Source organism: Ylistrum balloti, unplaced genomic scaffold, assembly GCF_031769215.1.
Source record: "Ylistrum balloti isolate Yb309-2 unplaced genomic scaffold, AGI_CSIRO_Ybal_v1 Utg370894, whole genome shotgun sequence".
Taxonomy (NCBI): domain Eukaryota; kingdom Metazoa; phylum Mollusca; class Bivalvia; order Pectinida; family Pectinidae; genus Ylistrum; species Ylistrum balloti.
This window is the reverse complement of record NW_026782508.1, coordinates 183,201-209,689: the sequence shown is the minus strand read 5'-3', so window position 1 is coordinate 209,689 and position 26,489 is coordinate 183,201. Positions and strand designations below refer to the sequence as shown.

Below are 26,489 nucleotides of genomic sequence, written 5' to 3'. Positions count from 1 at the left end.
GTAAGTTACGTACATTGTACCTGAGTTTAAGAATACTGTGGATTCATTTATTTTCGTTGGGTTCAATTTTCGTTGTTTCTACAAATTAGACAGTTTCGTGGACTCATAAATTCGTGGATTTTTGATTCTGTGGGAAAAAATAAAAACGTTAGAATTTTCTCTTTTTGCTTCCAGTCGAATTTTTTTCTGTTTGTATTAAGGCTATGTTCACAGGAATTAACACTAATGACAAGAATAAAAGAACGTTTTTTTTTCAAGATGGCGTCCTGTGTTTTTATAACGCTGTTTACAACAGTCTCGCATTAATATCAAACCACAAATCAGTATATATCCTGGCGTGTAATCAATCGGTAATTATCAGAAACAATTGTTTTCAGTGGATAAACATTGTGTGCTGATCAGTCGGTGTACCGCAGTCATATGAAAACACCACGCGTATCGATGGGACCATGTGTGTAAACAGGTGTGTAAACAAGATCTGCATTATTAATAATTATTGTGAACCTGTAGTCGGATAGAAATACGGATCCAATCTTCAATCGACAGGATGGTCCGATCAAGCCTAGTGTCCACAGTGTCGCTAACGACTGCGATCCCATCATACTTAGCATCACAATGTGTACTTACCCTTTGTTATGTTTAATAATATATAATTATATATCGTTGACACCAATTTAGCGTATCCATGTCGAGCCTCAGACTACCCGACTCCCGACTAATTACGGGGCTTCTGTCATTACCGGTGGACGTTTCCGGTGTCGGCAAAGATTACTTGGTCAAATTTCAAAAATACTTTAGTAAGTAGTTCATATTTCGTTGTGTTTTTAAATTCGTGGATTTGCTCATCCACGAAAACAACGAAAATTGGACCCCCACGAAATAAAATGAATCCACAGTATCTAGATGATGTTGCTAGTATTTTCAGTTGACGTAAGTACTACTTCAAATATTTTTTTTTAATCCTGACAGCGAACCGTTGCGAAGGTGAGATATCGTTATAAAGTAGTATCTCACAGGTACAATTTATAGAAGGAGGGAATCGGAGGGTATATCATATTTCTTTGTGTTGTATTCGTTGATTTCGTTTTCCAGGTTAACCACGTTCTGTTTAGAGAATTCTACATGCATTATTCACTTAGAACTACCAAGATTAACAACTTGGTGTTTATGATTAAGTACCCCTCCTTAATACATTTCTTTTTCTCCTTAATATTTACAAGAGTATACGGTGTAAACTTCCTCATATTAGCCGTTGTTTCGTCTATTTTACTTGAAGTTCCAAACTTTTCAACAGGTATATATCTTTCATCGTTTAATGTTATTTTAACATTAAGCTTATTAATGTAAAGGACGCAAGTAAAAAAAATATTCTATATAAGAATTAACACCAAAAAGTATCTTTTGTGTCGATAAAAAGGGAAATCAGTTAAGGTGATACTAACTTGATGATGTTGAGGTGATGTTGACATTGTGAGAACGTGATGCTGCCACTGTGATAATGGCGTGATGTTGAGACTGTGATGTTAGGGTGACGCTGACGTTGTAATGTTGAGATGATGCTGTCGTTGTGAAGATGGTGATACTGAGACTGTGATCTTGAGGTAACGCTGACGTTGTGATGTTGAGACTGTGATTTTGAGCTGATGCTAACACTATGATGGTGAAAGAGCTTTAAATACAATCTTTTGAGCTTTCTGAACAATTTTCTTTGGACTGAGATGGAAGGTCTGATCATTTGCTAACGTTTCTGTAAAGGAGTGGTTATATATTTTGAATTTTGGAATTGGAAAGTTGATTAAATTTGGGTACATCGTTTGTCCTAAAATAAAATTGAAGAAAAATTGAATCAGTGGAAGATTAACTATATGTAACATAGAAATTTCTTTTCGTTACTTTATCCCAACCTTGGTGGTATAAAAATACATCGGCATGGTAAACTAAGTACTAAATAAATACAACCTTTAATAATTTTCTGACCACTAGGACAATTTAGAGCTAACATTGCCATTTTGTACACAAGAAATTTGACGGAGACACTTCTGTCATTGATGATCATAAGGTATTTGGAATAAATCTGAAATTATATGGTGACTATACTGTTTCCTTCTAATTGTAAAATATAGATGAAAGATAGGAGATTTTAGTCACTGACGATAGGGCTTAATGAAATGAACATCAAAATTATCGTTGTCTTGTGAGAAACACGTTTGGAGTTACTTATGAGACAAAATAGTAAAGTGCTTGTTGTCAATTGTATATGTAAAATAGACTGGTTCACCTATCTATTGTGTTATATGAGTATGTGTTGCATTGATAGGTACTAGAAGGAACCTCCAATATAATGTATAGTACTGATGCCTTATATACAAATAGCCTGCAAAAGAGTAGTAATGTAAGGAATTTAAATGGGACGTTGTTTTGATGACAGACTCAGCTGACTCACACATGCGACGCTGACGTATGAGACCAATATTCCTTGTCAAGATGAAGTTGAGTTGTTGGTTCACACAGCAATCCAAAATTCAGTCGTTTGACTTCCCATGGTTTTCCGGAGATGACCAGGGGTATGCAAAAAGATAATCACAATCACATCCGATATATTAGGACTACCAAAGACAACTAAAATGTAAAGGAAGAAAGGAAAGATAAGTGTCTTTTTGTCGGTACAAAATTACACCTAAACACTAAAATAATTAAAATGTGGTAAGTAGAGAGAGAAATCAACCATCGTCATCAGCGATTTCTATGTGTGGTCCGCAAGTTATTTTTCTATTCTACTGAAAATTGCTGAATTGCTTTCTCTAACACGAAACTCTGAAACCCATTGCAGGTAAAAATTTTCTATGTTCCCAGTTTGTTTGCGTATGACCATCCCATTTAACCAAGTATTACCAAACCTTAATTTTTTTTCATCTGGAGTTTTCTTATCATAATAAGTTTGTTGATCATGATCATTTTGAGGTAAGGAATTGTTTTAGTTGGACTTGGGGTGGTTGCTAGGATGGAGAGGCTGGAGTACTCTGTTTGAATTATCTTTTGATCTTGGCTGGAGCTGACTATATAATCTGTTATTGATACTAATACTTATACGGTGAAATATCATAAAATGTATACAGTAAATTATACGGGTTTTTTGGCACTTGGTATTCAGACACATATATATCTCTAGATTGATATAAATTCTTGCATTTACGAGTTACGAGTATACAGTATACATTGTTTCACTGAAGCATGCCTTTTTAAAATTTTGAAATATATATTAACAAAAAACACTCCGACACATTCACATATTTATGATGAACGGTAAGGGTGAATCAATTTTGTATAAACAATAGGTCTAAGGCCCCAGGGGGTAGGCCGGAATCGGAGAAAATCGGGCAAATCATTCAAAGTGTTATTCCTCCTGTAGGAATAATTGGAATTTTCCCAAATCTGGTCTGTAGCATCCTTTTTAGTAGTGAAATCAGTTTAGTATAGTGTCGCATTTCTGCCCTCTGAGTTGGGGCCCATTTAGGGAAATTCTTAATCGAAATCTTTCTGACATTGTAAGATGACCAAAATTTGGTCTGAAGCATCCTTGGGTGAAGACTAATGGGTTTAGTATGAATGGTGGGCCTCTCAATCGAGGATATGAGTGGCAGGCCACATAAAATGAAATAAAAAAAAATGGAAAGCCTTCTTATGTAAGAATGGTAGGATTCTGACTCTATTTGGTCTGAAGCATGAATGGTTTGGCTGACCTCTGAGGGACAGAGCATTGGGGCACAATGGGATAAAGTGCGTAATGTGTGCTTGGATATTTAAAATTTCTTCTCCGTTAGTTTGGACGAAGCAATTTAATCTAAGCAAAAACCAGATGACAGATACGGGATCCAGGGTCTCTTATTTCAATACAACAATGTTGACTGGCCATAGTAGAATAGGGCGACATCATGATTTTGTATATATTGAACTGCTGAAATATTATATTTAAGAAAATAAGTTTAAATATGTTAAAATCTTTTATTTCTTAAAAAATCCGTCTGGAGAAAATATTAGGTTTTATTGAAATTCTTGATAACGTTTCAATATTACATAAACTGCCTGCTTTGAAAGAAAAGAAAAAAGTCTAACCTTCCAATATTTATCCTGTTAATTATTGTACCAATTATTGTGTTTGCTGGAAATTTCCTAAATATTTAATCATAATTAAATTCAAACAGATATCACAAGTACATTCAAATAAACATTTTTGCAACCTGATTTTAACATCATTACCGTATATTTTATCTAATCAATTGGAGTTATTTAAGACTTTTAGTTTGATTTTAATTTCCTTATGAAATTTATTTTGTTGGTATAAGTATTTATTAATTCAATCTGCAGCTCTTATTGAGTGCTGCGGTAAGTGTATTGTGGAAATGAAGTTCCAGCGGATCATGTGTTCAGTTTGATGGTTGTGAATTCTACCACACGCAATAACATTAAACGCTTAACAAATACATCTGGTCCCTTCCAGCACCAGGAAAGTACACCACAAATTGTGTCAAATAATTTCATAGCGATACATTCAATTTTTTCATTTCTTGTTTCTTATGTAACCGTAGTGCTTCGTGAAACAATGAGACTGTGATTAGGTCAGTTATGTAAGTACGTAAAACCAATTATTTCCTTACCTCCTGTTACCGCTGTGTTTTTATAAGTCTTTAGACGTTGGTGATCCAGATCGTGATATGCTTTTGCAATTAAAATGTTCATGTTTACATACAAATTAAGAAATCCATCACGGCAGAAAAAATAATATGCCGTGGTTTTTTTTTTTATTTTTTTTTTTTTTTTTTTCAATTTTCGAGTACTTGATAAAGTCCTTCCCATCGTATGAAATTGTATCACTTCGAGTAACTAATGCAGACAATGTATTTAACGAAATAGTATCAACGAAACAACGAAATATTTGTCATGGTTGTGATGAATTTAGACTTCACCATCATTATATTTACATGCTTTTGGTATTTTGAACTACCTGCTAAATTATAGCATCATATTATATTGGAAACTGGTTAAAACAACGTAAATAGTTGATATATTTCCACTAAGGTGACTGTGATTTCAACAAAACTATTCTAATTTCTTAAATACATGATGAATGTGTAATCCATAAGCATGCACGATGTTGTAACATGTTTTGAACAAACAAAATTAAGCTGTTTGGGAGGCGAGGCCATGTAACCTAGTTTCCGTGTTATTTTGTCAGACTTACTTCTGTCATATGTAGAGGACAATAAGGCAACGTCCCAGGATAATCCAGATAACGTGGCCAAATTTCTGGAGGACTGGCTGATTCAGCTCAGACGAGAACACTTCTCATAACTCCAAATTCCATTTGAGATTTACAAGAAGATCCTGAATGACAAAAGACATTTATCAATTTAGATATCTGTTTTGACTTTATCAGATTAAAACAGTTTCTATATATTGTTTGTGTATTGTTTATGACATAAAGAACCTGCCCGACACGTGGTAGCCCACTGTAATTTGTTTTCCGTTGAGTCTACATTCATCCGAGTTGTTATCCTTCAAATATTGTATTACATTCTTGACACAGAAAAAAACTACCATATTCGCATTAAAACATTTTTATTCAAACATATTTATAATAAAAACACAACAAGACATAAACAAATGCTATGATAATACAAATGTACATGACAACATCGCTCTGGAATTTCTTCCTAAACATTGCAGGGCGCGATTTTTACAGACCATGAAACCATGACATGATTAAAGATAATGCTGTACACTTGTGAAAATAATAGTAGCAGTTATCATTACTTTTATGTACTGATCATATCAATTGTCATTTACACAATATTTTGATAGTAGCCATTGTGTCCGCCAATTCAGTGCAAATCAGAATGCGTCATTAGAGATCTGGACCGTTCCTTTAACTACAGGTCTATGACCTGTTCTCAGACTGCCGTGGCGTCGCCAGGCGTAGTCGTAACGACGTAAGGAGTTCAATGTGTTGGCTTTGGTTGGTTTTCGGTTGACAAGTTTCAGTCTCCTTACAGCAACGCAGCAGCCTTTCGAGAGAATTTCCTCAATCTGACTTCGAATATCTTTCTGTCCGAGAAGACGATGTTCCCATTTATGTGGAGAGGTAAGTCCATGACAAATTTTGGAATACATTATATGTCTTTTGTGGCCAGGAGCTGTTTGAACTGAAAACTCGTAAATGGAAGGCCTTGTCAGTTTCCCATCAAATATTTCTTTCCTTCTGTAACCAAGATGGGTGCCATTTCTTTTATCCCAAAGTTCACTATCAGTTTTATCACATGACAGACAGGTTTGCCACGCGCTCCATTTTCGGCCCGACAGAGAAAAGTTGGATTCAGACACATTTTCCCTTCTCAGTTTTGGTGAAACTGTTTTCTAAAAAGAAAAAAAAACAATAGATTGTTACTTGTGATTATATCACTAATATATGTTATGGATAATTTAATTCCACTAATTCCGAAATTGATAATGATACCCCGATAACACCGTAACAATGCACATAAAATTAAATTAATAAGTCGTCTTTTCATAACATGGGTATGTTTAAATAATCATTTAATTATGTACCTTGCTTACTGTGCGAGGCTTTCCTGTTCGGGTAGGCTTTGATCCCAACGATGGTTTTCCTAACTTTTTCTTCATACTTGTTACAGACGAGACTTTTGTGAGGGAAGGCATTTTGATGGGAGGTGGAGGTTTTGTTACAGTTGTATCCGTCTCTGTGACGTCATGGCTACTGTCAGTCCGTCGGAGAACTCCAAATAACGAGTCCAAATCTTTGTTAATTCCCGTGGTAGCTTCTCTTGCCCTCACTTCCTTTTCGTAATCCTGAAATGGAGAATACATTTCTAGTCGAGTTTCGATCACTTATATCTTTTTCAATCTTGAAAACAAATGATTCACATCAGATTTGAAATTTACCAACGAAATGTTTTATTGAAAATATTTTATACTTGTCATTTTTAAAAAGTGTAAAAAAGGGTTGATATGATTACACACCTGTAAAAATTCAGAGCCTTTTTCTCTGTAGCAGATCGACATGATAAAATCGAAGATATTGGTGAACTGGGCAAGTTTTAGGTAGTGACCTCCGGTGACCTTGGCTATGGTCTGATAGAAGTGGTCTGCTCCTGTGTAATTCTGACACTGCACGGAATAAATTCGGACACCCTGAAAAATCAAAAGGAAACATTCTTAGAGGCAATGAATCAAACTTATACATGTGTGAACTACTGAATCAAATAAGGAAGTAACACTAAGATGTTTCTTTGACAGTCCTCATTTTTAGGTGCATGATCATAAATATACTCACCATTTTCGATAGATCTTCTGCTTCCGTCCTCCAGTTCAATTTCATTGTGTTCTGTGGATAACTTGGTTTATGTGGGTTATTGTCCCCCATCATCACTAACGCTCTCTGTGATCCTGGCGTCCAGCTCAAACTTTTGACCTCGTGCAGAACGAGTTCATAGCACTCGTCTGCGTCGCCGCCACCCGTTCTTCCTACGTCATTAACCCACTTACACAAAGTCGACACGTCGGTAGAGAAGTCGATGTGTTTCGTGATGTAGTTGTTTTTGTCACAATAGTCGCCATGAGCGAAGACGGCTATCCTGATGCCGGGGATGTCGGCCTGGAGACGTTGGATCATGTCCTGGATACGACCACGGACCTCATCCAAGCAGCTGTACATTGACCCAGTGGTATCAAATGAGAAACATATTTCCTGTAGTCCGCCTGGGGGTAGAGCCATCTTTTTTTCTGGAATTATTTGTTAACTTTGATTAAAAGAAATACATTAATCATTCATTTTTGAACTATTGTTTTCTATCTTTTTTTACACTAAAGATGGTTAGCGAAAAGTATGTCAAGATTATTCATACTTCTTTCTTAACTATTAATAAAGATTTGACATTTTAATAAACACTGCATTTTATATATTACAGATGCGAAGTAAACGGGCACTGACAACGAGCCTTTTCAGAGTTGAATTTTAAAGTTGAGTGTATAGAATACAAAACTTTAAAACAAATACTTTCGCTGAGCAATTTGAAATTATTGTATTGTTTCTGAACGTAATATGTTATTTTATGCATTTAAATATATATTTATATGATACAAATACTTGTACACAGTATCTATAAAAACACTGTGTTTATATAAGTTATTTTAATATGAATATGCGATGTCAGTAGATATAGAACCTTACCTGAAGCACAGCTAGTATGTATATGGGGAACTCTGCACGGTGGCAATAGTTGTTATGTGAAGCTGTGTGTATTGGCGAGCTTATATATACACTCCGACCTGCTGACGTCACATCAGAACGAACACGAATAGCTGACTCGTCGGAAACGAGATTGAACTTGTCCAGGATCCATTCATAATTTTATACGTCAGTGTGAAGAAAGAGTTCCGAATGAACTACAAAATAGTGTAGACTAGATGTTCCGAACGGGGTTTATTGATTACTATATAGTATAGACTCACGAAAGAAATTTGTTTTCATATTATTTGATTTATCGAATTAATTTAAGGTCAATTTTGTCATTAGTGAAGCAATATATTTTTTCAGTTTAATTAAATTTTCAAATTGATTTACAAGGATTTCGTGTAATAATATAAAAGAGAATTTATTGACAAATTTTTCTACTCAAACGAATGAAGAACAATTGTAAGTTACGTACATTGTACCTGAGTTTAAGAATATCTAGATGATGTTGCTAGTATTTTCAGTTGACGTAAGTACTACTTCAAATATTTTTTTTAAATCCTGACAGCGAACCGTTGCGAAGGTGAGATATCGTTATAAAGTAGTATCTCACAGGTACAATTTATAGAAGGAGGGAATCGGAGGGTATATCATATTTCTTTGTGTTGTATTCGTTGATTTCGTTTTCCAGGTTAACCACGTTCTGTTTAGAGAATTCTACATGCATTATTCACTTAGAACTACCAAGATTAACAACTTGGTGTTTATGATTAAGTACCCCTCCTTAATACATTTCTTTTTCTCCTTAATATTTACAAGAGTATACGGTGTAAACTTCCTCATATTAGCCGTTGTTTCGTCTATTTTACTTGAAGTTCCAAACTTTTCAACAGGTATATATCTTTCATCGTTTAATGTGATTTTAACATTAAGCTTATTAATGTAAAGGACGCAAGTAAAAAAAATATTCTATATAAGAATTAACACCAAAAAGTATTTTTTGTGTCGATAAAAAGGGAAATTAGTTAAGGTGATACTAACTTGATGATGTTGAGGTGATGTTGACATTGTGAGAACGTGATGCTGCCACTGTGATAATGGCGTGATGTTGAGACTGTGATGTTAAGGTGACGCTGACGTTGTAATGTTGAGATGATGCTGTCGTTGTGAAGATGGTGATACTGAGACTGTGATCTTGAGGTAACGCTGACGTTGTGATGTTGAGACTGTGATTTTGAGCTGATGCTAACACTATGATGGTGAAAGAGCTTTAAATACAATCTTTTGAGCTTTCTGAACAATTTTCTTTGGACTGAGATGGAAGGTCTGATCATTTGCTAACGTTTCTGTAAAGGAGTGGTTATATATTTTGAATTTTGGAATTGGAAAGTTGATTAAATTTGGGTACATCGTTTGTCCTAAAATAAAATTGAAGAAAAACTGAATCAGTGGAAGATTAACTTTATGTAACATAGAAATTTCTTTTCGTTACTGTATCCCAACCTTGGTGGTATAAAAGTACATCGGCATGGTAAACTAAGTACTAAATAAATACCTTTGATAATTTTCTGACCACTAGGGCAATTTAGAGCTAACATTGCCATTTTGTACACAAGAAATTTGTCGGAGACACTTTTGTCATTGATGATCATAAGGTATTTGGAATAAATCTGAAATTGTATGGTGACTATACTGTTTCCTTCTAATTTTAAAATATAGATGAAAGATAGGAGATTTTAGTCACTGACGATAGGGCTTAATGAAATGAACATCAAAATTATCGTTGTCTTGTGAGAAACACGTTTGGAGTTACTTATGAGACAAAATAGTAAAGTGCTTGTTGTCAATTGTATGTGTAAAATAGACTGGTACACCTATCTATTGTGTTATATGAGTATGTGTTGCATTGATAGGTACTGGAAGGAACCTCCAATATAATGTATAGTACTGATGCCTTATATACAAATAGCCTGCAAAAGAGTAGTAATGTAAGGAATTTAAATGGGACGTTGTTTTGATGACAGACTCAGCTGACTCACACATGCGACGCTGACGTATGAGACCAATATTCCTTGTCAAGATGAAGTTGAGTTGTTGGTTCACACAGCAATCCAAAATTCAGTCGTTTGACTTCCCATGGTTTTTCGGAGATGACCAGGGGTATGCAAAAAGATCATCACAATCACATCCGATATATTAGGACTACCAAAGACAACTAAAATGTAAAGTAAGAAAGGAAAGATAAGTGTCTTTTTGTCGGTACAAAATTACACCTAAACACTAAAATAATTAAAATGTGGTAAGTAGAGAGAGAAATCAACCATCGTCATCAGCGATTTCTATATGTGGTCCGCAAGTTATTTTTCTATTCTACTGAAAATTGCTGAATTGCTTTCTCTAACACGAAACTCTGAAACCCATTGCAGGTAAAAATTTTCTATGTTCCCAGTTTGTTTGCGTATGACCATCCCATTTAACCAAGTATTACCAAACCTTAATTTTTTTTCATCTGGAGTTTTCTTATCATAATAAGTTTGTTGATCATGATCATTTTGAGGTAAGGAATTGTTTTAGTTGGACTTGGGGTGGTTGCTAGGATGGAGAGGCTGGAGTACTCTGTTTGAATTATCTTTTGATCTTGGCTGGAGCTGACTATATAATCTGTTATTGATACTAATACTTATACGGTGAAATATCATAAAATGTATACAGTAACTTATACGGGTTTTTTGGCACTTGGTATTCAGACACATATATATCTCTAGATTGATATAAATTCTTGCATTTACGAGTTACGAGTATACAGTATACATTGTTTCACTGAAGCATGCCTTTTTAAAATTTTGAAATATATATTAACAAAAAACACTCCGACACATTCACATATTTATGATGAACGGTAAGGGTGAATCAATTTTGTATAAACAATAGGTCTAAGGCCCCAGGGGGTAGGCCGGAATCGGAGAAAATCGGGCAAATCATTCAAGGTGTTACTCCTCTTGTATGAATAATTGGAATTTTCCCAAATCTGGTCTGGAGCATCCTTTTTGGTAGTGAAATCAGTTTAGTATAGTACTGCATTTCTGCCCTCTGAGTTGGGGTTCATTTAGGGAAATTCTTAATCGAAATCTTTCTGACATTGTAAGATGACCAAAATTTGGTCTGAAGCATCCTTGGGTGAAGACTAATGGGTTTAGTATGAATGGTGGGCCTCTCAATCGAGGATATGAGTGGCAGGCCACATAAAATGAAATAAAAAAAATGGAAAGCCTTCTTATGTAAGAATGGTAGGATTCTGACTCTATTTGGTCTGAAACATGAATGGTTTGGCTGACCTCTGAGGGACAGAGCATTGGGGCACAATGGGATAAAGTGCGTAATGTGTGCTTGGATATTTAAAATTTCTTCTCCGTTAGTTTGGACGAAGCAATTTTACCTAAGCAAAAACCAGATGACAGATACGGGATCCATGGGTCTCTTATTTCAATACAACAATGTTGACTGGCCATAGTAGAATAGGACGACATCATGATTTTGTATATATTGAACTGCTGAAATATCATATTTAAGAAAATAAGTTTAAATAAGTTAAAATCTTTTATTTCTTAAAAAATCCGTCTGGAGAAAATATTAGGTTTTATTGAAATTCTTGATAACGTTTCAATATTACATAAACTGCCTGCTTTGAAAGAAAAGAAAAAAGTCTAACCTTCCAATATTTATCCTGTTAATTATTGTACCAATTATTGTGTTTGCTGGAAATTTCCTAAATATTTAATCATAATTAAATTCAAACAGATATCACAAGTACCTTCAAATAAACGTTTTTGCAACCTGATTTTAACACCATTACCGTATATTTTATCTAATCAATTGGAGTTATTTAAGACTTTTAGTTTGATTTTAATTTCCTTATGAAATTTATTTTGTTGGTATAAGTATTTATTAATTCAATCTGCAGCTCTTATTGAGTGCTGCGGTAAGTGTATTGTGGAAAATGAAGTTCCAGCGGATCATGTGTTCAGTTTGATGGTTGTGAATTCTACCACACGCAATAACATTAAACGCTTAACAAATACATCTGGTCCCTTCCAGCACCAGGAAAGTACACCACAAATTGTGTCAAATAATTTCATAGCGATACATTCAATTTTTTCATTTCTTGTTTCTTATGTAACCGTAGTGCTTCGTGAAACAATGAGACTGTGATTAGGTCAGTTATGTAAGTACGTAAAACCAATTATTTCCTTACCTCCTGTTACCGCTGTGTTTTTATAAGTCTTTAGACGTTGGTGATCCAGATCGTGATATGCTTTTGCAATTAAAATGTTCATGTTTACATACAAATTAAGAAATCCATCACGGCAGAAAAAATAATATGCCGTGGTTTTTTTGTATTTTTTTGTTTTTTTTTTTCAATTTTCGAGTACTTGATAAAGTCCTTCCCATCGTATGAAATTGTATCACTTCGAGTAACTAATGCAGACAATGTATTTAACGAAATAGTATCAACGAAACAACGAAATATTTGTCATGGTTGTGATGAATTTAGACTTCACCATCATTATATTTACATGCTTTTGGTATTTTGAACTACCTGCTAAATTATAGCATCATATTATATTGGAAACTGGTTAAAACAACGTAAACAGTTGATATATTTCCACTAAGGTGACTGTGATTTCAACAAAACTATTCTAATTTCTTAAATACATGATGAATGTGTAATCCATAAGCATGCACGATGTTGGTAACATGTTTTGAACAAACAAAATTAAGCTGTTTGGGAGGCGAGGCCATGTAACCTAGTTTCCGTGTTATTTTGTCAGACTTACTTCTGTCATATGTAGAGGACAATAAGGCAACGTCCCAGGATAATCCAGATAACGTGGCCAAATTTCTGGAGGACTGGCTGATTCAACTCAGACGAGAACACTTCTCATAACTCCAAATTCCATTTGAGATTTACAAGAAGATCCTGAATGACAAAAGACATTTATCAATTTAGATATCTGTTTTGACTTTATCAGATTAAAACAGTTTCTATATATTGTTTGTGTATTGTTTATGACATAAAGAACCTGCCCGACACGTGGTAGCCCACTGTAATTTGTTTTCCGTTGAGTCTACATTCATCCGAGTTGTTATCCTTCAAATATTGTATTACATTCTTGACACAGAAAAAAACTACCATATTCGCATTAAAACATTTTTATTCAAACATATTTATAATAAAAACACAACAAGACATTAAACAAATGCTATGATAATACAAATGTACATGACAACATCGCTCTGGAATTTCTTCCTAAACATTGCAGGGCGCGATTTTTACAGACCATGAAACCATGACATGATTAAAGATAATGCTGTACACTTGTGAAAATAATAGCAGCAGTTATCATTACTTTTATGTACTGATCATATCAATTGTCATTTACACAATATTTTGATAGTAGCCATTGTGTCCGCCAATTCAGTGCAAATCAGAATGCGTCATTAGAGATCTGGACCGTTCCTTTAACTACAGGTCTATGACCTGTTCTCAGACTGCCGTGGCGTCGCCAGGCGTAGTCGTAACGACGTAAGGAGTTCAATGTGTTGGCTTTGGTTGGTTTTCGGTTGACAAGTTTCAGTCTCCTTACAGCAACGCAGCAGCCTTTCGAGAGAATTTCCTCAATCTGACTTCTAATATCTTTCTGTCCGAGAAGACGATGTTCCCATTTATGTGGAGAAGTTAGTCCATGACAAATTTTGGAATACATTATATGTCTTTTGTGGCCAGGAGCTGTTTGAACAGAAAACTCGTAAATGGAAGGCCTTGTCAGTTTCCCATCAAATATTTCTTTCCTTCTGTAACCAAGATGAGTGCCATTTCTTTTATCCCAAAGTTCACTATCAGATTTATCACATGACAGACAGGTTTGCCACGCGCTCCATTTTCGGCCCGACAGAGAAAAGTTGGATTCAGACACATTTTCCCTTCTCAGTTTTGGTGAAACTGTTTTCTAAAAAGAAAAAAAACAATAGATTGTTACATGTGATTATATCACTAATATATATTATGGATAATTTAATTTCACGAAGTCTGAAATTAATAATGATACCCCGATAACACCGTTTGCAGTGCACATAAATTAAATCAATAACTCGTCTATTCGTAACATGGGTATGTTTAAATAATCATTTAATTATGTACCTTGCCTACTGTGCGAGGCTTTCCTGTTCGGGTAGGCTTTGATCCCAACGATGGTTTTCCTAACTTTTTCTTCATACTTGTTACAGACGAGACTTTTTTGAGGGAAGGCATTTTGATGGGAGGTGGAGGTTTTGTTACAGTTGTATCCGTCTCTGTGACGTCATGGCTACTGTCAGTCCGCCGAAGAACTCCAAATAACGAGTCCAAATCTTTGTTAATTCCCGTGATAGCTTCTCTTGCCCTCACTTCCTTTTCGTAATCCTGAAATGGAGAATACATTTCTAGTCGAGTTTCGATCACTTATATCTTTTTCAAGCTTCAAAATAAATGAATCACATCAGATTTGAAATTTACCAACGAAATGTTTTATTGAAAATATTTTATACTTGTCATTTTTAAAAAGTGTAAAAAAAAAAAAGGTTGATATGATTACACACCTGTAAAAATTCAGAGCCTTTTTCTCTGTAGCAGATCGACATGATAAAATCGAAGATATTGGTGAACTGGGCAAGTTTTAGGTAGTGACCTCCGGTCACCTTTGCTATGGTCTGATAGAAGTGGTCTGCTCCTGTGTAATTCTGACACTGCACGGAATAAATTCGGACACCCTGAAAAATCAAAAGGAAACATTCTTAGAGGCAATGAATCAAACTTATACATGTGTGAACTACTGAATCAAATAAGGAAGTAACACTAAGATGTTTCTTTGACAGTCCTCATTTTTAGGTGCATGATCATAAATATACTCACCATTTTCGATAGATCTTCTGCTTCCGTCCTCCAGTTCAATTTCATTGTGTTCTGTGGATAACTTGGTTTATGTGGGTTATTGTCCCCCATCATCACTAACGCTCTCTGTGATCCTGGCGTCCAGCTCAAACTTTTGACCTCGTGCAGAACGAGTTCATAGCACTCGTCTGCGTCGCCGCCACCCGTTCTTCCTACGTCATTAACCCACTTACACAAAGTCGACACGTCGGTAGAGAAGTCGATGTGTTTCGTGATGTAGTTGTTTTTGTCACAATAGTCGCCATGAGCGAAGACGGCTATCCTGATGCCGGGGATGTCGGCCTGGAGACGTTGGATCATGTCCTGGATACGACCACGGACCTCATCCAAGCAGCTGTACATTGACCCAGTGGTATCAAATGAGAAACATATTTCCTGTAGTCCGCCAGGTGGTAGAGCCATCTTTTGTTCTGGAATTATTGATGTAATTGTTAACTTTGATTAAAAGAAATACATTTATCATAAATTTTAGAACTATTGTTTTCTACCTTTTTAATTGAAAGATGGTTAGCAAAAAGTAAGTTAAGGGTATTCATACTTCTTTCTTAACTATTAAGTAGGATTTTACATTTTAATACACATTGTGCGTTTTATAATCATGCTTTTATATATTACACATGCGAAGTAAACGAGCACTGACAACGAGCCTTTTCAGAGTTGAGTTTTAAAATTGAGTTCATAGAATACAAAACTTTAAAAAAAATACTTTCCCTCAGCAATTTGAAATTACTGTTTCTGAACGTAATGTTATTCTTATGTATGTTTTATACATTTATATATGTTTTTATATGATACAAATACTTGTACACAGTATCTATAAAAACACTGTTTTATATAAGTTATTTCAATATGAATATGCGATGTCAGTAGATATAGAACCTTACCTGAAGCTAGTATGTATATGGGGAACTCTGCACGGTGGCGATAGTTGTTATGTGAAGCTGTGTGTATTGGCGAGCTTATATATACACTCCGACCTGCTGACGTCACATCAGAACGAACACGAATAGCTGACTCGTCGGAAACGAGATTGAACTTGCCCAGGATCCATTGATAATTTTATACGTCAGTGTGAAGAAAGAGTTCCGAATGAACTACAAAATAATGTAGACTAGATGTTCCGAACGGGGTTTATTGATTACTATATAGTATAGACTCACGAAAGAAATTTGTTTTCATATTATTTGATTTATCGAATTAATTCAAGGTCAATTTTGTCATTTGTGAAGCAATATATTTTTTCAATTTAATTTGATTTTCAAATTGGTTTACAAGCATTTCGTGTAATAATATAAAAGAGAATTTATTGACAATTTTTTTACTCACACGAATGAATAACTATGGTACGTTACGTACATTGTACATGAGTTGAAGAATATTTAGATGATGTTGCTAGTATTTTCAGAAGTCTGTAGTACTACTTAAATAATATTTTTTTTATAAAATCATGACAGCGAACCTTTGCGAAGGTGAGATATCGTAATAAAGTAGTATCTCACAGGATCACATCACCCTCACAAAACGGCATGTACAATTTATAGGAGTGGGAAATCGGAGGGTATATCATATTTCTTTGTGTTGTATGAGATATATTAAGTGCTCGTTGGTTTCGTTTTCCATGTAAACTTGTTCTGTTTCGAGAATTTCGAGATTAACATGTCTGGTTCTTATGATTAAGTACCCCTCCTTAATACATTTCTTTTTCTCCTAAATATTTACAAGAGTATACGGTGTAAACTTCCTCATACTAGCCCTTGTTTCGTCTATTTTACTTAATGTTTCAAAATTTCCAGTAGTTAGATATCTTTCATCGTTTAGTGTGATTTTAACATTAAGCTTATTAATGTAAAGAATTATTGTATATAAGCATTAACGCCAAAAAGTATCACTTGGAAATTAGTAAAGGTGATGCTGACTTTATAAAGTTGAGGTGATGTTGACTTTGTGATGTTGAGGTGATGTTGACTTTGTGATGTTGAGGTGATGCTGACTTTGTGATGATCATGATGCTGTGAATGTGATGTTGACGTAATACTGACGTTGTACTGGTGAGGTGATGCTGAGACAGTAATGTTGAGGTGATGTTGAGACGGTGATGATGAAACTGTGATGTTGACGTAATACTGACGTTGTACTGGTGAGGTGATACTGAGACAGTTATGTTGAGGTGATGTTGACTTTGTGATGTCGAGGTGATGTTGACTTTGTGATGTTGAGGTGATGGTGACGTTGAGGTGATGTTGACTTTGTGATGTTGATGTAACAGAGGTCATTTTTCATCTCAATGCCTCCGCTAGAAATCGAACCCGGGACCCCTGGCCTACTAGTCTGACGCTCAACCAATCGAGCTAAAGAGAAGTTCTCTCTAGCCGAATGGTATATTGCGGCTAGTATTTTACCAGGGTTACATTGAGGTGATGCTGACGTTGTAGGCCTAATGGTGATTTGATGTTGAGACGGTGATAGTGAGACTGCGATGTTAAGGTAACCGAGTGTTTGAATCCTGTTTTTTTCACAAACAGATTCCTTCAGATTTCCGACGACTTCATGCTTTGGTTTCATGTCATCAGCGTGCATGTTTATAAATGGGTTTAGAACGTAGTAAGACATGCAAGGTTCAGCTAAGGGTATTAACAGGTAGGGATATCTAAAATGGAACGCCTCTATTCTGTCGTTTAAATAGACCAACATAATCTTTAATATTTCAGTCTTCGTTTTATAAAAAAATCATCATCTTTCTTATTAACCTCAGCCACTTATCTATCAAAATATTAATTTCAGCAATACTTTTCATTGTGCAAACACATCATAGAATATTTGTGTTGTAGCATTGCGCTATTTCCCAGGATTATTCATAATTAAAAATATACCTTCATTTTTGTTTAGAATAGTTAATATTCATTTGTAGTACAAAATAAAAGTTCTTCGTCAAGTCTCTGGGAAGTGTTCCATTTTGTATAGTGTCAGTGCGGAAAATGGGGGAATCCGGATTTCCAGTTTTCATTCGTTTCGATATTTAAACAGATTTTATTTCAAAACAACATGGCGGCGGCTCCACTTCCTAACGAACAGCCAGATGAAGACGCATCGGAACTGCTGTTTCCTAAAGGTTATTTATATTTTTTACTATGTATGATATGTTCTATGGATATCACCATTTTCTTATAAATTATTATCTGTGATGTATAGGCGTGTTATGCTATTTTACAAGCGTCCGCTATCTTAGCATTCTATACTCATGTATTACTATATATTGTATTAGTCTTTGTTGTGTGAAGGCCGGTTTAGATTGCTCGTTGGTTTATAACTGGCAAATTTTCATCAATATGTGTGACTACACGTATAGTGGGGGTCTTAACTGCGGACTACCTTTTACATGCTATCACATTGGATTGGTAGGGGTAAACCTCGAAAAGCCACAAAACCAATATGCATAACCACCATCAGTCCAGTTCATCTCCAACAAAAGACATGAAATCTTCTACATTATGCACTCACTCGAATCAGATATCCACAATACAATAACTTTCATAAGTAGAGATTTTCAACTTATTACAAATCTACTAACAAAACATCACCATGATTCCTTTTAAAGCAAAACCCAAATCTTCACCAACAAATATTAGACACCACAGAAGATACAAATGAACGACATTACCACATGTCCAGACCCTATACTTTATCTTAGACTCAGAAACGAACCTTCCACCATCAGAAAAACAGACAGAAAATCTATTCAACACATTGCATAAGCACAAATGGACGTCAGACTGAGAAAAAAAAATTGCAGACAACCTAGAAACATGTCTCTTTACAACAAAACAAACTGGGACAAATCAGAAAGGACATCGCAACATTAAATAATAAAATAGACCAACTTACTGACAATACTGCAGATGACTTGTATAACGCATTTAAAATAACACTAAATACTACAGTCACTAAAAACATCCCTCATAAATTCATCACATTTGAATCCAATCTAGCTTGGAAAACACAACCAATCCACTAGCTATTGAAACCATGCAAACATTTAATCAACGGTACACATCAAAATCAAACCCAATACAAGGACCTAACTTCAAATATATAGATCTGAACTATTGAAACTGACCCGTTTTGCATATCTGAACTACATTGAAAAAAATCATCAAGGCTATACCCATTGATGATTCTAACTTACCTCACATAAGCAAAAAATATGATCCCATTTAAAAACATGTTTTCATTCATGAAAACAACACAGAAAGAAAAGTCCAGTGTCACTGCACAAAGTTTTCATTAACATATACAATGATGATTTTATCTTTTGTTGTTACTCATAGATTTTCTTTCTATGAAAAAACAAATGGAAATTCCTGTAGCTATGTCATGTATGCACTCCCCACTTTCGACCTTTTATTTTCACGAAAAATACACTTTTTACATGCAGGTTTTTACTGTAGCAAAACAACCCATTTGTAATCTGTTGTAAAATTTAGTTCTGCGTTCAATATCCAATACAAATGACAGTGGCAATCTCTGGATTTGGAACTTTAAATTGCTTCTGTGATTTGTAAACCTTGCACAAATTTCATTGATTCAATGGAAAATGCATTCAAAATTTCCAATTTGGCAACAGATAGTCATCATCTATAAAAATTTGATAGGTTTACATGTGATGAATTATTTCTTGCATTTAAAAAAAAAAGAAATATATATTTATCAACATGTTTAGCCTTTAAGTAATTAAAAAAGAAGGTGTCTCTGGACTTCATTTTTCACCTAAATAGTCAGATTTTTTTTTATTAGATCATGAAACCAGCTGAAATATTTATTTTCAGGTCCTAAAAATCCAGGAAAGTGGTCACCAAGTTTGAATTTACAAATTAGTGATAATTCATGCAAAATTTAGCTAAAATCTACCAGACTTCTTTGAGTTATACCGAAAGGTTGGCAAGCTCATTTAGCCCTTCAGGCAATGTGAACAGATTATTTGAAAAGGTACAACTACAACTGTCTACAATATAAGATAATGACTGATATAAATTACATTTTTGATTACAGAGTTTGAGAATGCAGAAACACTGCTGATCTCAGAAGTACAGATGTTGCTAGATCATAGGTTTGTATACTTATAATAAAGTAATTCATATGAAAAATTTTGGTACAGTACTATACAGTAATAAGAAAATTCAAATCTCAGTAATGACCCCGGTACAATATGGAGATATGCTTCTTGTGTGTTTTTGCATTTTCCCCCCTTTTCAAAGAGTTATTTCCCTTCTGTATAAAAAAAATTCGCTTAATTTTGTCTTGCTAAGCATTTGCTTAGTTTACTACATATCTTTTTAAAATCGTGTCTCGCCAGCTGTTATGCATAGTGATTCATTTATAGATAATCTGCCATTAAATTATCAAATTAAAACATTTATTTGTTACCTTGTTTTTTAATCCTATCTAAGAAACTAACCATAAGCTTTGATAGGAATATTTTTTAGTTTCATGCTTGTATCAAAGAAAAGCTTTTTTTGAACTGAATGAATGGGCATAATCAAAGCTGAAAGAATTTTGATTGACATTTTTCCCTCTCATTTATTAGTGTCACTGGAATTGATTTTGTATCTTTTCAGGAAACAACAGAACGAGAGTGCTGAGGAAGAACAGGAATTGTCGGAGGTGTTCATGAAGACTCTTAATTACACCAGTAGGTTCTCCAAATTCAAAAACAGGGAAACCATTTCTGCCGTCAGAAGGTAGGTGAAAGGTGTGATACAGTTGGTGAAAATAAAATGACACACACGTACACTTGATATTATTTTTCTTGTAATTGTATCATTATTGCTTTCTTATTTTTACAAGTTTTGTTACACAATCCATTTCTATGCATGTTCCAAACTCTGACTTTAAAAAACTTCCACTTAAATATGCAGGTCTTCCAGGAATCAAATTTTGAAATCCAAATACTTTTAAAGATGGAAAATTTGTAAATGAAAACGTCAAATCAGAATTTTTTTATCTTTGACAAGAACTTCACCTGTACACTTATGCACTCATTTATTTCATGATAGAAGCAGAAATTTCAGGAGAAAATTTGTCAAAACTTGACGAATTGATTCTATAGTGTCTATGTAAACTGATAATAGACAGTTCTTTTTAGGTCTCATGTGACCTTTCGTCATTGCCTTTTGTCCATCATCCATCGTATACAAATTATATTTTTGACTTCTTCTCGATAATAAAAAGGCACAGAGCACTGATATTGGACCTGTAGCATGCTTGGGTGGAGAGCTACCAATTCTCTTCAAATGATTACCTTGACCCTCTTTCAAGGTCACAGGTATCAAATGTGCTAAACTATTTAAGTGACTTCGCTTCATCTTAATAACCAAAGGCACAGGATGCTGATATTGGGCCTTTAGTATGCCGAGATGAAGGGATATCTAGTTTCTTCATATGAATGCCTTTGACCCACTTTCAACTTCACAAGGATCAAATGTATTGAGATCTTTACACAATTTCTTTGCAATAACTAAATTGCACAAGATACTGATACTTGGCCTTTAATATGCTGGGATGGAGGGCTATCAAAGCTCTTCAAATGAATGACTACGACCCACTTTCAAGATAACAGGGATCAAATAGAATTAAATCTTTAAAACAACTTTTTCTCAATTAGGGGATTAAAGTAATATTTGACAAGTGACATACTGGGATGTGGGGCTATCACCTTTCTTCAATCAAATTTCCTTGACCCACTTTCAAATTCACAGAAGTCAGATGTGTTTATATCTTCAAACAACTTCTGAATTGTAAAAAGGCCAAGGGTGATAATATTGTGCCAGGAACATTCTGTGATGAATGACCTTTTAACATCACAAGGGTCAAATGTATAAATATATTAAAACAACTTCTTTTCAATTACCAAGAGGCTCAGGGTAATAATACTTTGAAGTCAAATATGTTATTATCTTTAAATGACTTCTCAATAAACAAGAGACCCAGGATAATGTTGCTTGGGCCTGTAGCTTATTAGATTGAATGGCTAACAATGGTCAAATCAGTTAAGATATTTTAAATGACTTTTCACTAATTAAGAGGCCTGGAGTAATTTTATTGTACTAGTAACATGCCGGGTTATAGGCTACCTAATTTGATCAAATGAATGACGCTGACCTTCTTTCAAGGTCACAGATGTCAAATATGGTAAAGTACTCTCTCAAGTTTTTAATTTGTATGCTATATATTGTATAAGGCCATTTTGTTTGTTTAATAACAATTTGAATATTTGTGCTCTTTATTTGTTAAAAAAAAATCAAATAAATCAGCTTAGGTGACTGTAAAGTCCCACAGACTTCTTGTTGAAGTAAAAAATGAAATTCTGTATTTCAGTCTGCTGATGCAGAAGAAGTTACACAAGTTTGAGCTTGCTGCCCTTGCTAACCTCTGTCCAGAAAATGCTGATGAGGCCAAATCCTTAATTCCAAGGTAATCAATCATTTGTTCACTGCTCACACTGGCTTTAGCCAACCATCAACAGATGGTAGTCTAATCAAATCTTAACTCTTTGTCATCCATCATTCCCCAAACAATTATCATTAACACTGTTTCTGGAGAAGCACTGGGCGGATTATTCTCAAGTTTCATATGTGGGGTTGTCTTTAACCCTAGTTCTTCATATTTTGTTTTAGGATTGATAGAAAATGCAGGATAGTTGATAGGTGACCATCTTGGATTTTTGACTATGAAACATTGTTAACGCAGTTTCCTATGAAGTATTGGATGAATGTTTCTCAGATTTCATATGTAGGTTCCCTTGGGTCCTTAATTGTGCCCATTAAACTGATCATAAAACAAACTGGCTGACAGCATTTACATGAATCTTACAGCAAGACATTTTATACATATTCACAGGAAACTTTTATATTCACAAAAGTTTAATCTAAGTACAGGATAACAATAGCTTTTATTGGAAAATCTTTTTAGTGAAGGATGCTATGAAAGAAACACAATGAGATACACATTAATTGAACAAATTCCAATTTATATTCATGTGCTTTTTAGGTAAACAATGCTAACTTTTGAAGAATGTAATGTAACTGAAGATAAGAGTTTATCAGATTTGTCCATATTTGGTCTACAGTAATATTTCTTTACAAAAAAAATTGATTAAAAAAGGGATAAAAAAAACTTTCTGGAATCCTTCTACTGTAGAAATGACAGTATTTTGTTAAAATTTGGTAGGGGCGGGGCAGGCCTATATGTCTCTTGTTTTGCTTGTGATAGATAACATGTGTGTCTTGCAGTTAATGTTACAAATTTATGTATTATCAACCTGAATAGCCAAAACAATATTCAAAGTGCAGACTTGGTATCATACAGAAAGTGCCTACACTCTATTGATTGAATTTTCAAAAATATTTCCCAATACCCAAATATGGTAGAATCAAATGCTCTTTATGGATGAAAGAGTCTAAAAGGTGCTTTAACACAACTGTAAATTTCATGACCCTGAGGTCTCATGTTTCCCCCTTTGGAGGTGGGCGGGGGGGGGGTTTACCTTAGTAGATTTTTTAGCTTATTTTTTTTTTAAATTTCCATTGGAAATATTTCAAACCTGGTTAGAATTACTAGGTTGAATGCGTGATGGTCTACACATATTGATCCTTGTTGACCCCAAGGGACTGATTAGCAGGACCAAAATGGGTCAAATTGAGTTAAATTTCAAAAATATATTTCTAAACATCAAGATATGGGAGAAACAAATACTTGTCATGAACAAAAGGGTCTTAAGGTTTGAAGGTTGAAATTTACTTCAGTCTTTATAAGAAAATTGCATTTTTGAGCATGAAATTATTTTCCACAGGAAATAACTTGGTAAGAATATATACTGACATACTGGCATATATTGACCCAGGCTGACCCCAAAAGTGTTACTATCATCAGTGTTGCATTTTCTTCTTCATGACACTTAAAAGGTACACAGTCCCTATAACCTTTATATTCAATATCACTTGCCTCAGGTGACGGTCAAGGCAGCTAGTCCTCTTGTCTTATAAAATAGCTAACTTCTCAATAATACAAAGGTCTAGGCTGCTGATGTTGGTTCTTTTATCATAATTTGATAAAGGCAATAGATCTGGAGTCCTTGCATTTGTGTAGTAGCATGTATAAGGAATAGGATTTCAAGTTTGTAGAAAATGTATTTATGATCAGAGGATGTCTTCTTTGTAAGCTGTAGGGCAGTTGTGCTATTTAGGCCTATTTGACCTCTTTCATGTAAAGGTCTTTATCTTTGCTGTAAATACACAGGCCTCTTGTTTTCAGTTTATAATACATATAACTACTGTTTACTATTTCAACCCTAACTGTTACAGTGACCATTTATGTTACAGCTTAGAAGGGAGGTTTGAAGATGAAGAGCTCAAACAGATTCTTGAAGACATTCAGACAAAGCGGAGTTTCCAATACTGAAGACATTCAAGCAAAGCAGAGTACTGAATATGTAAATTCCAGCGAGATGTAATAGATGCGACTGTCTGACAACAGATTCCTGTAATAAAACACTGATCTGGAAACATTGTTAGCAGCGTGTGTTACAAAGAGAAATTATGACGTCTTTCGGATCAGTTTGTGGAAGTGATAATACTTCAGAGTTCTTTTGACATAAAAAGAATTCAGCTGGTAACTGTTAACTGGTGTTAGTTAAATACATCAAGCATAAAAAAATACTCAAGACATGAGTATTTTCTGCAATATTTCATCATTCATTTGTCACTGTCACTTTACAGAATACAGAATGACTTTTAAGAATATGTTTCATTTAATTGTGTTGATGTTATCATGTATTGTAACATTTTAGTGAATATTGAATCCAGTTTATCTTGTGTATACCAAAACATGACCCTGTCTAAAAAGTGAATCCAGGCTATCCGGTCCACCTTGCCCTTTGGGTCACGTGTGCTACAGGGATACCATGGTATCTGACATCTCTCTGGCATCTTGTCACATTTTCTTCTAAATTGCAACTACTCATGAACAACAGAACAGATTTTTATCAAATTCAGTCTGAAGTGTGCTTAGGTGAACAGAATGGAGTTTTGTACAAGTTCATGTTTTGACCTTCAGTAAAACTAGGTCAGCTTCCCTATAAATAGAAATTGGCTGTACAGGTTGCAGTTTGAAACTTCATTTGTGACATTAACCAAATTCATTGTCATCCATCAAAAACACAGCAGCATAGCAAGTCATCTACCCTTTATTTAGTAGTTTATTAGACCATATCTACACCAGAGACATTCACATCATCAAACTGAGCACCATCTTCCAGTATTACACCGTATAACACTGCCATTTATGCAGCATTTAAATGAAAGGTACATAGTTTTATTTATGTATAGTGTCTGTAACCTACATATGCACTGCAGAATGTACAAACACAAACTTTAACAAGAGGCGATGCTTGTGAACAAGTGTAGGTTTCCATTTACTTTTATCATGTCAAACAAATTTGAGACACAAGGGCATTCATGTATGGTTTAAATCTGTTGTCTGTACTGACAACAGATTACATCCTTATCCATTAGAGATATCTTGAAACTTCGATTTCAATCATCATTAAAATGTACAAGACAATTTTGAGCGTTATTTTTATTTGAATAGCATTTTACTTGACAGTAAACTAAACTATAATGATTTAATGTGATATTATTTAATAACCATTACAGACCTGTACATGTTTTCTGTCCAGTCTTAGTCCAAATGCTACTGTAGTGTTAAAAGTTTTACTATGCAAATGATAGAGTAGAACAAAGGGAAAGGTACAAAAGTGCTTTGGTTGACATTTGAATTATTCAGATAATAACCTGGTTTTTAATTTTTCAACTCTGGTGTTAACTCATTTAAACGCTCTCTTTTTTTTGTCATTTTTAAGTATTTCAAGCTTAAAAAGAGAAAGAAATACATTGATTTTGAACGTCTTTCAAGTTGGTCCATTTTATTTGTGAGTTTATGTGACCTGGTTTCCTTAACCAATCAGAAACAGCCAGAAAGAGTACATTCCCTTCTTTCGAAGATCTTGCAATGAGAAAGGTCTCAGCCCTTTGGATACAAAGAATTCTGACTGTTGATTAGAAGCAAACCAGGCGTGCAATGGTTGCCATTAACGATTGTTGCTTTGATTTGATTAAGCATCCATCTTATTTGCCTGATCTCACTCCATCAGACTTTCATCTATTTCCAAAATCGCAATTTGCAACGGAGGACTTTCAAGAA

General features: G+C 34.6%; 3 protein-coding genes across 3 annotated transcripts; 1 reads left to right on the top strand and 2 right to left on the bottom strand.

Moving 5' to 3' along the window:
- Window positions 1-5,889: 5,889 nt before the first annotated feature.
- Window positions 5,890-7,789, bottom strand: LOC132559357 (uncharacterized). Its single transcript, XM_060223967.1, has 4 exons — window positions 7,349-7,789; window positions 7,036-7,206; window positions 6,613-6,864; window positions 5,890-6,411 (listed from the first exon to the last, which is right to left on the bottom strand). Exons 1-4 carry the CDS (start codon window positions 7,787-7,789, stop codon window positions 5,890-5,892), a joined length of 1,386 nt encoding a protein of 461 aa, XP_060079950.1.
- Window positions 7,790-13,734: 5,945 nt separating this feature from the next.
- LOC132559356 (uncharacterized) lies at window positions 13,735-15,638 on the bottom strand. The gene is made up of 4 exons (XM_060223965.1): window positions 15,198-15,638; window positions 14,885-15,055; window positions 14,448-14,708; window positions 13,735-14,256 (listed from the first exon to the last, which is right to left on the bottom strand). Exons 1-4 carry the CDS (start codon window positions 15,636-15,638, stop codon window positions 13,735-13,737), a joined length of 1,395 nt encoding a protein of 464 aa, XP_060079948.1.
- Window positions 15,639-18,278: 2,640 nt separating this feature from the next.
- Window positions 18,279-25,850, top strand: LOC132559350 (DNA-directed RNA polymerase II subunit RPB4-like). Its single transcript, XM_060223959.1, has 5 exons — window positions 18,279-18,345; window positions 20,283-20,340; window positions 20,849-20,971; window positions 22,608-22,703; window positions 24,611-25,850. Exons 1-5 carry the CDS (start codon window positions 18,279-18,281, stop codon window positions 24,687-24,689), a joined length of 423 nt encoding a protein of 140 aa, XP_060079942.1. The 3' UTR covers window positions 24,690-25,850.
- Window positions 25,851-26,489: the final 639 nt, after the last annotated feature.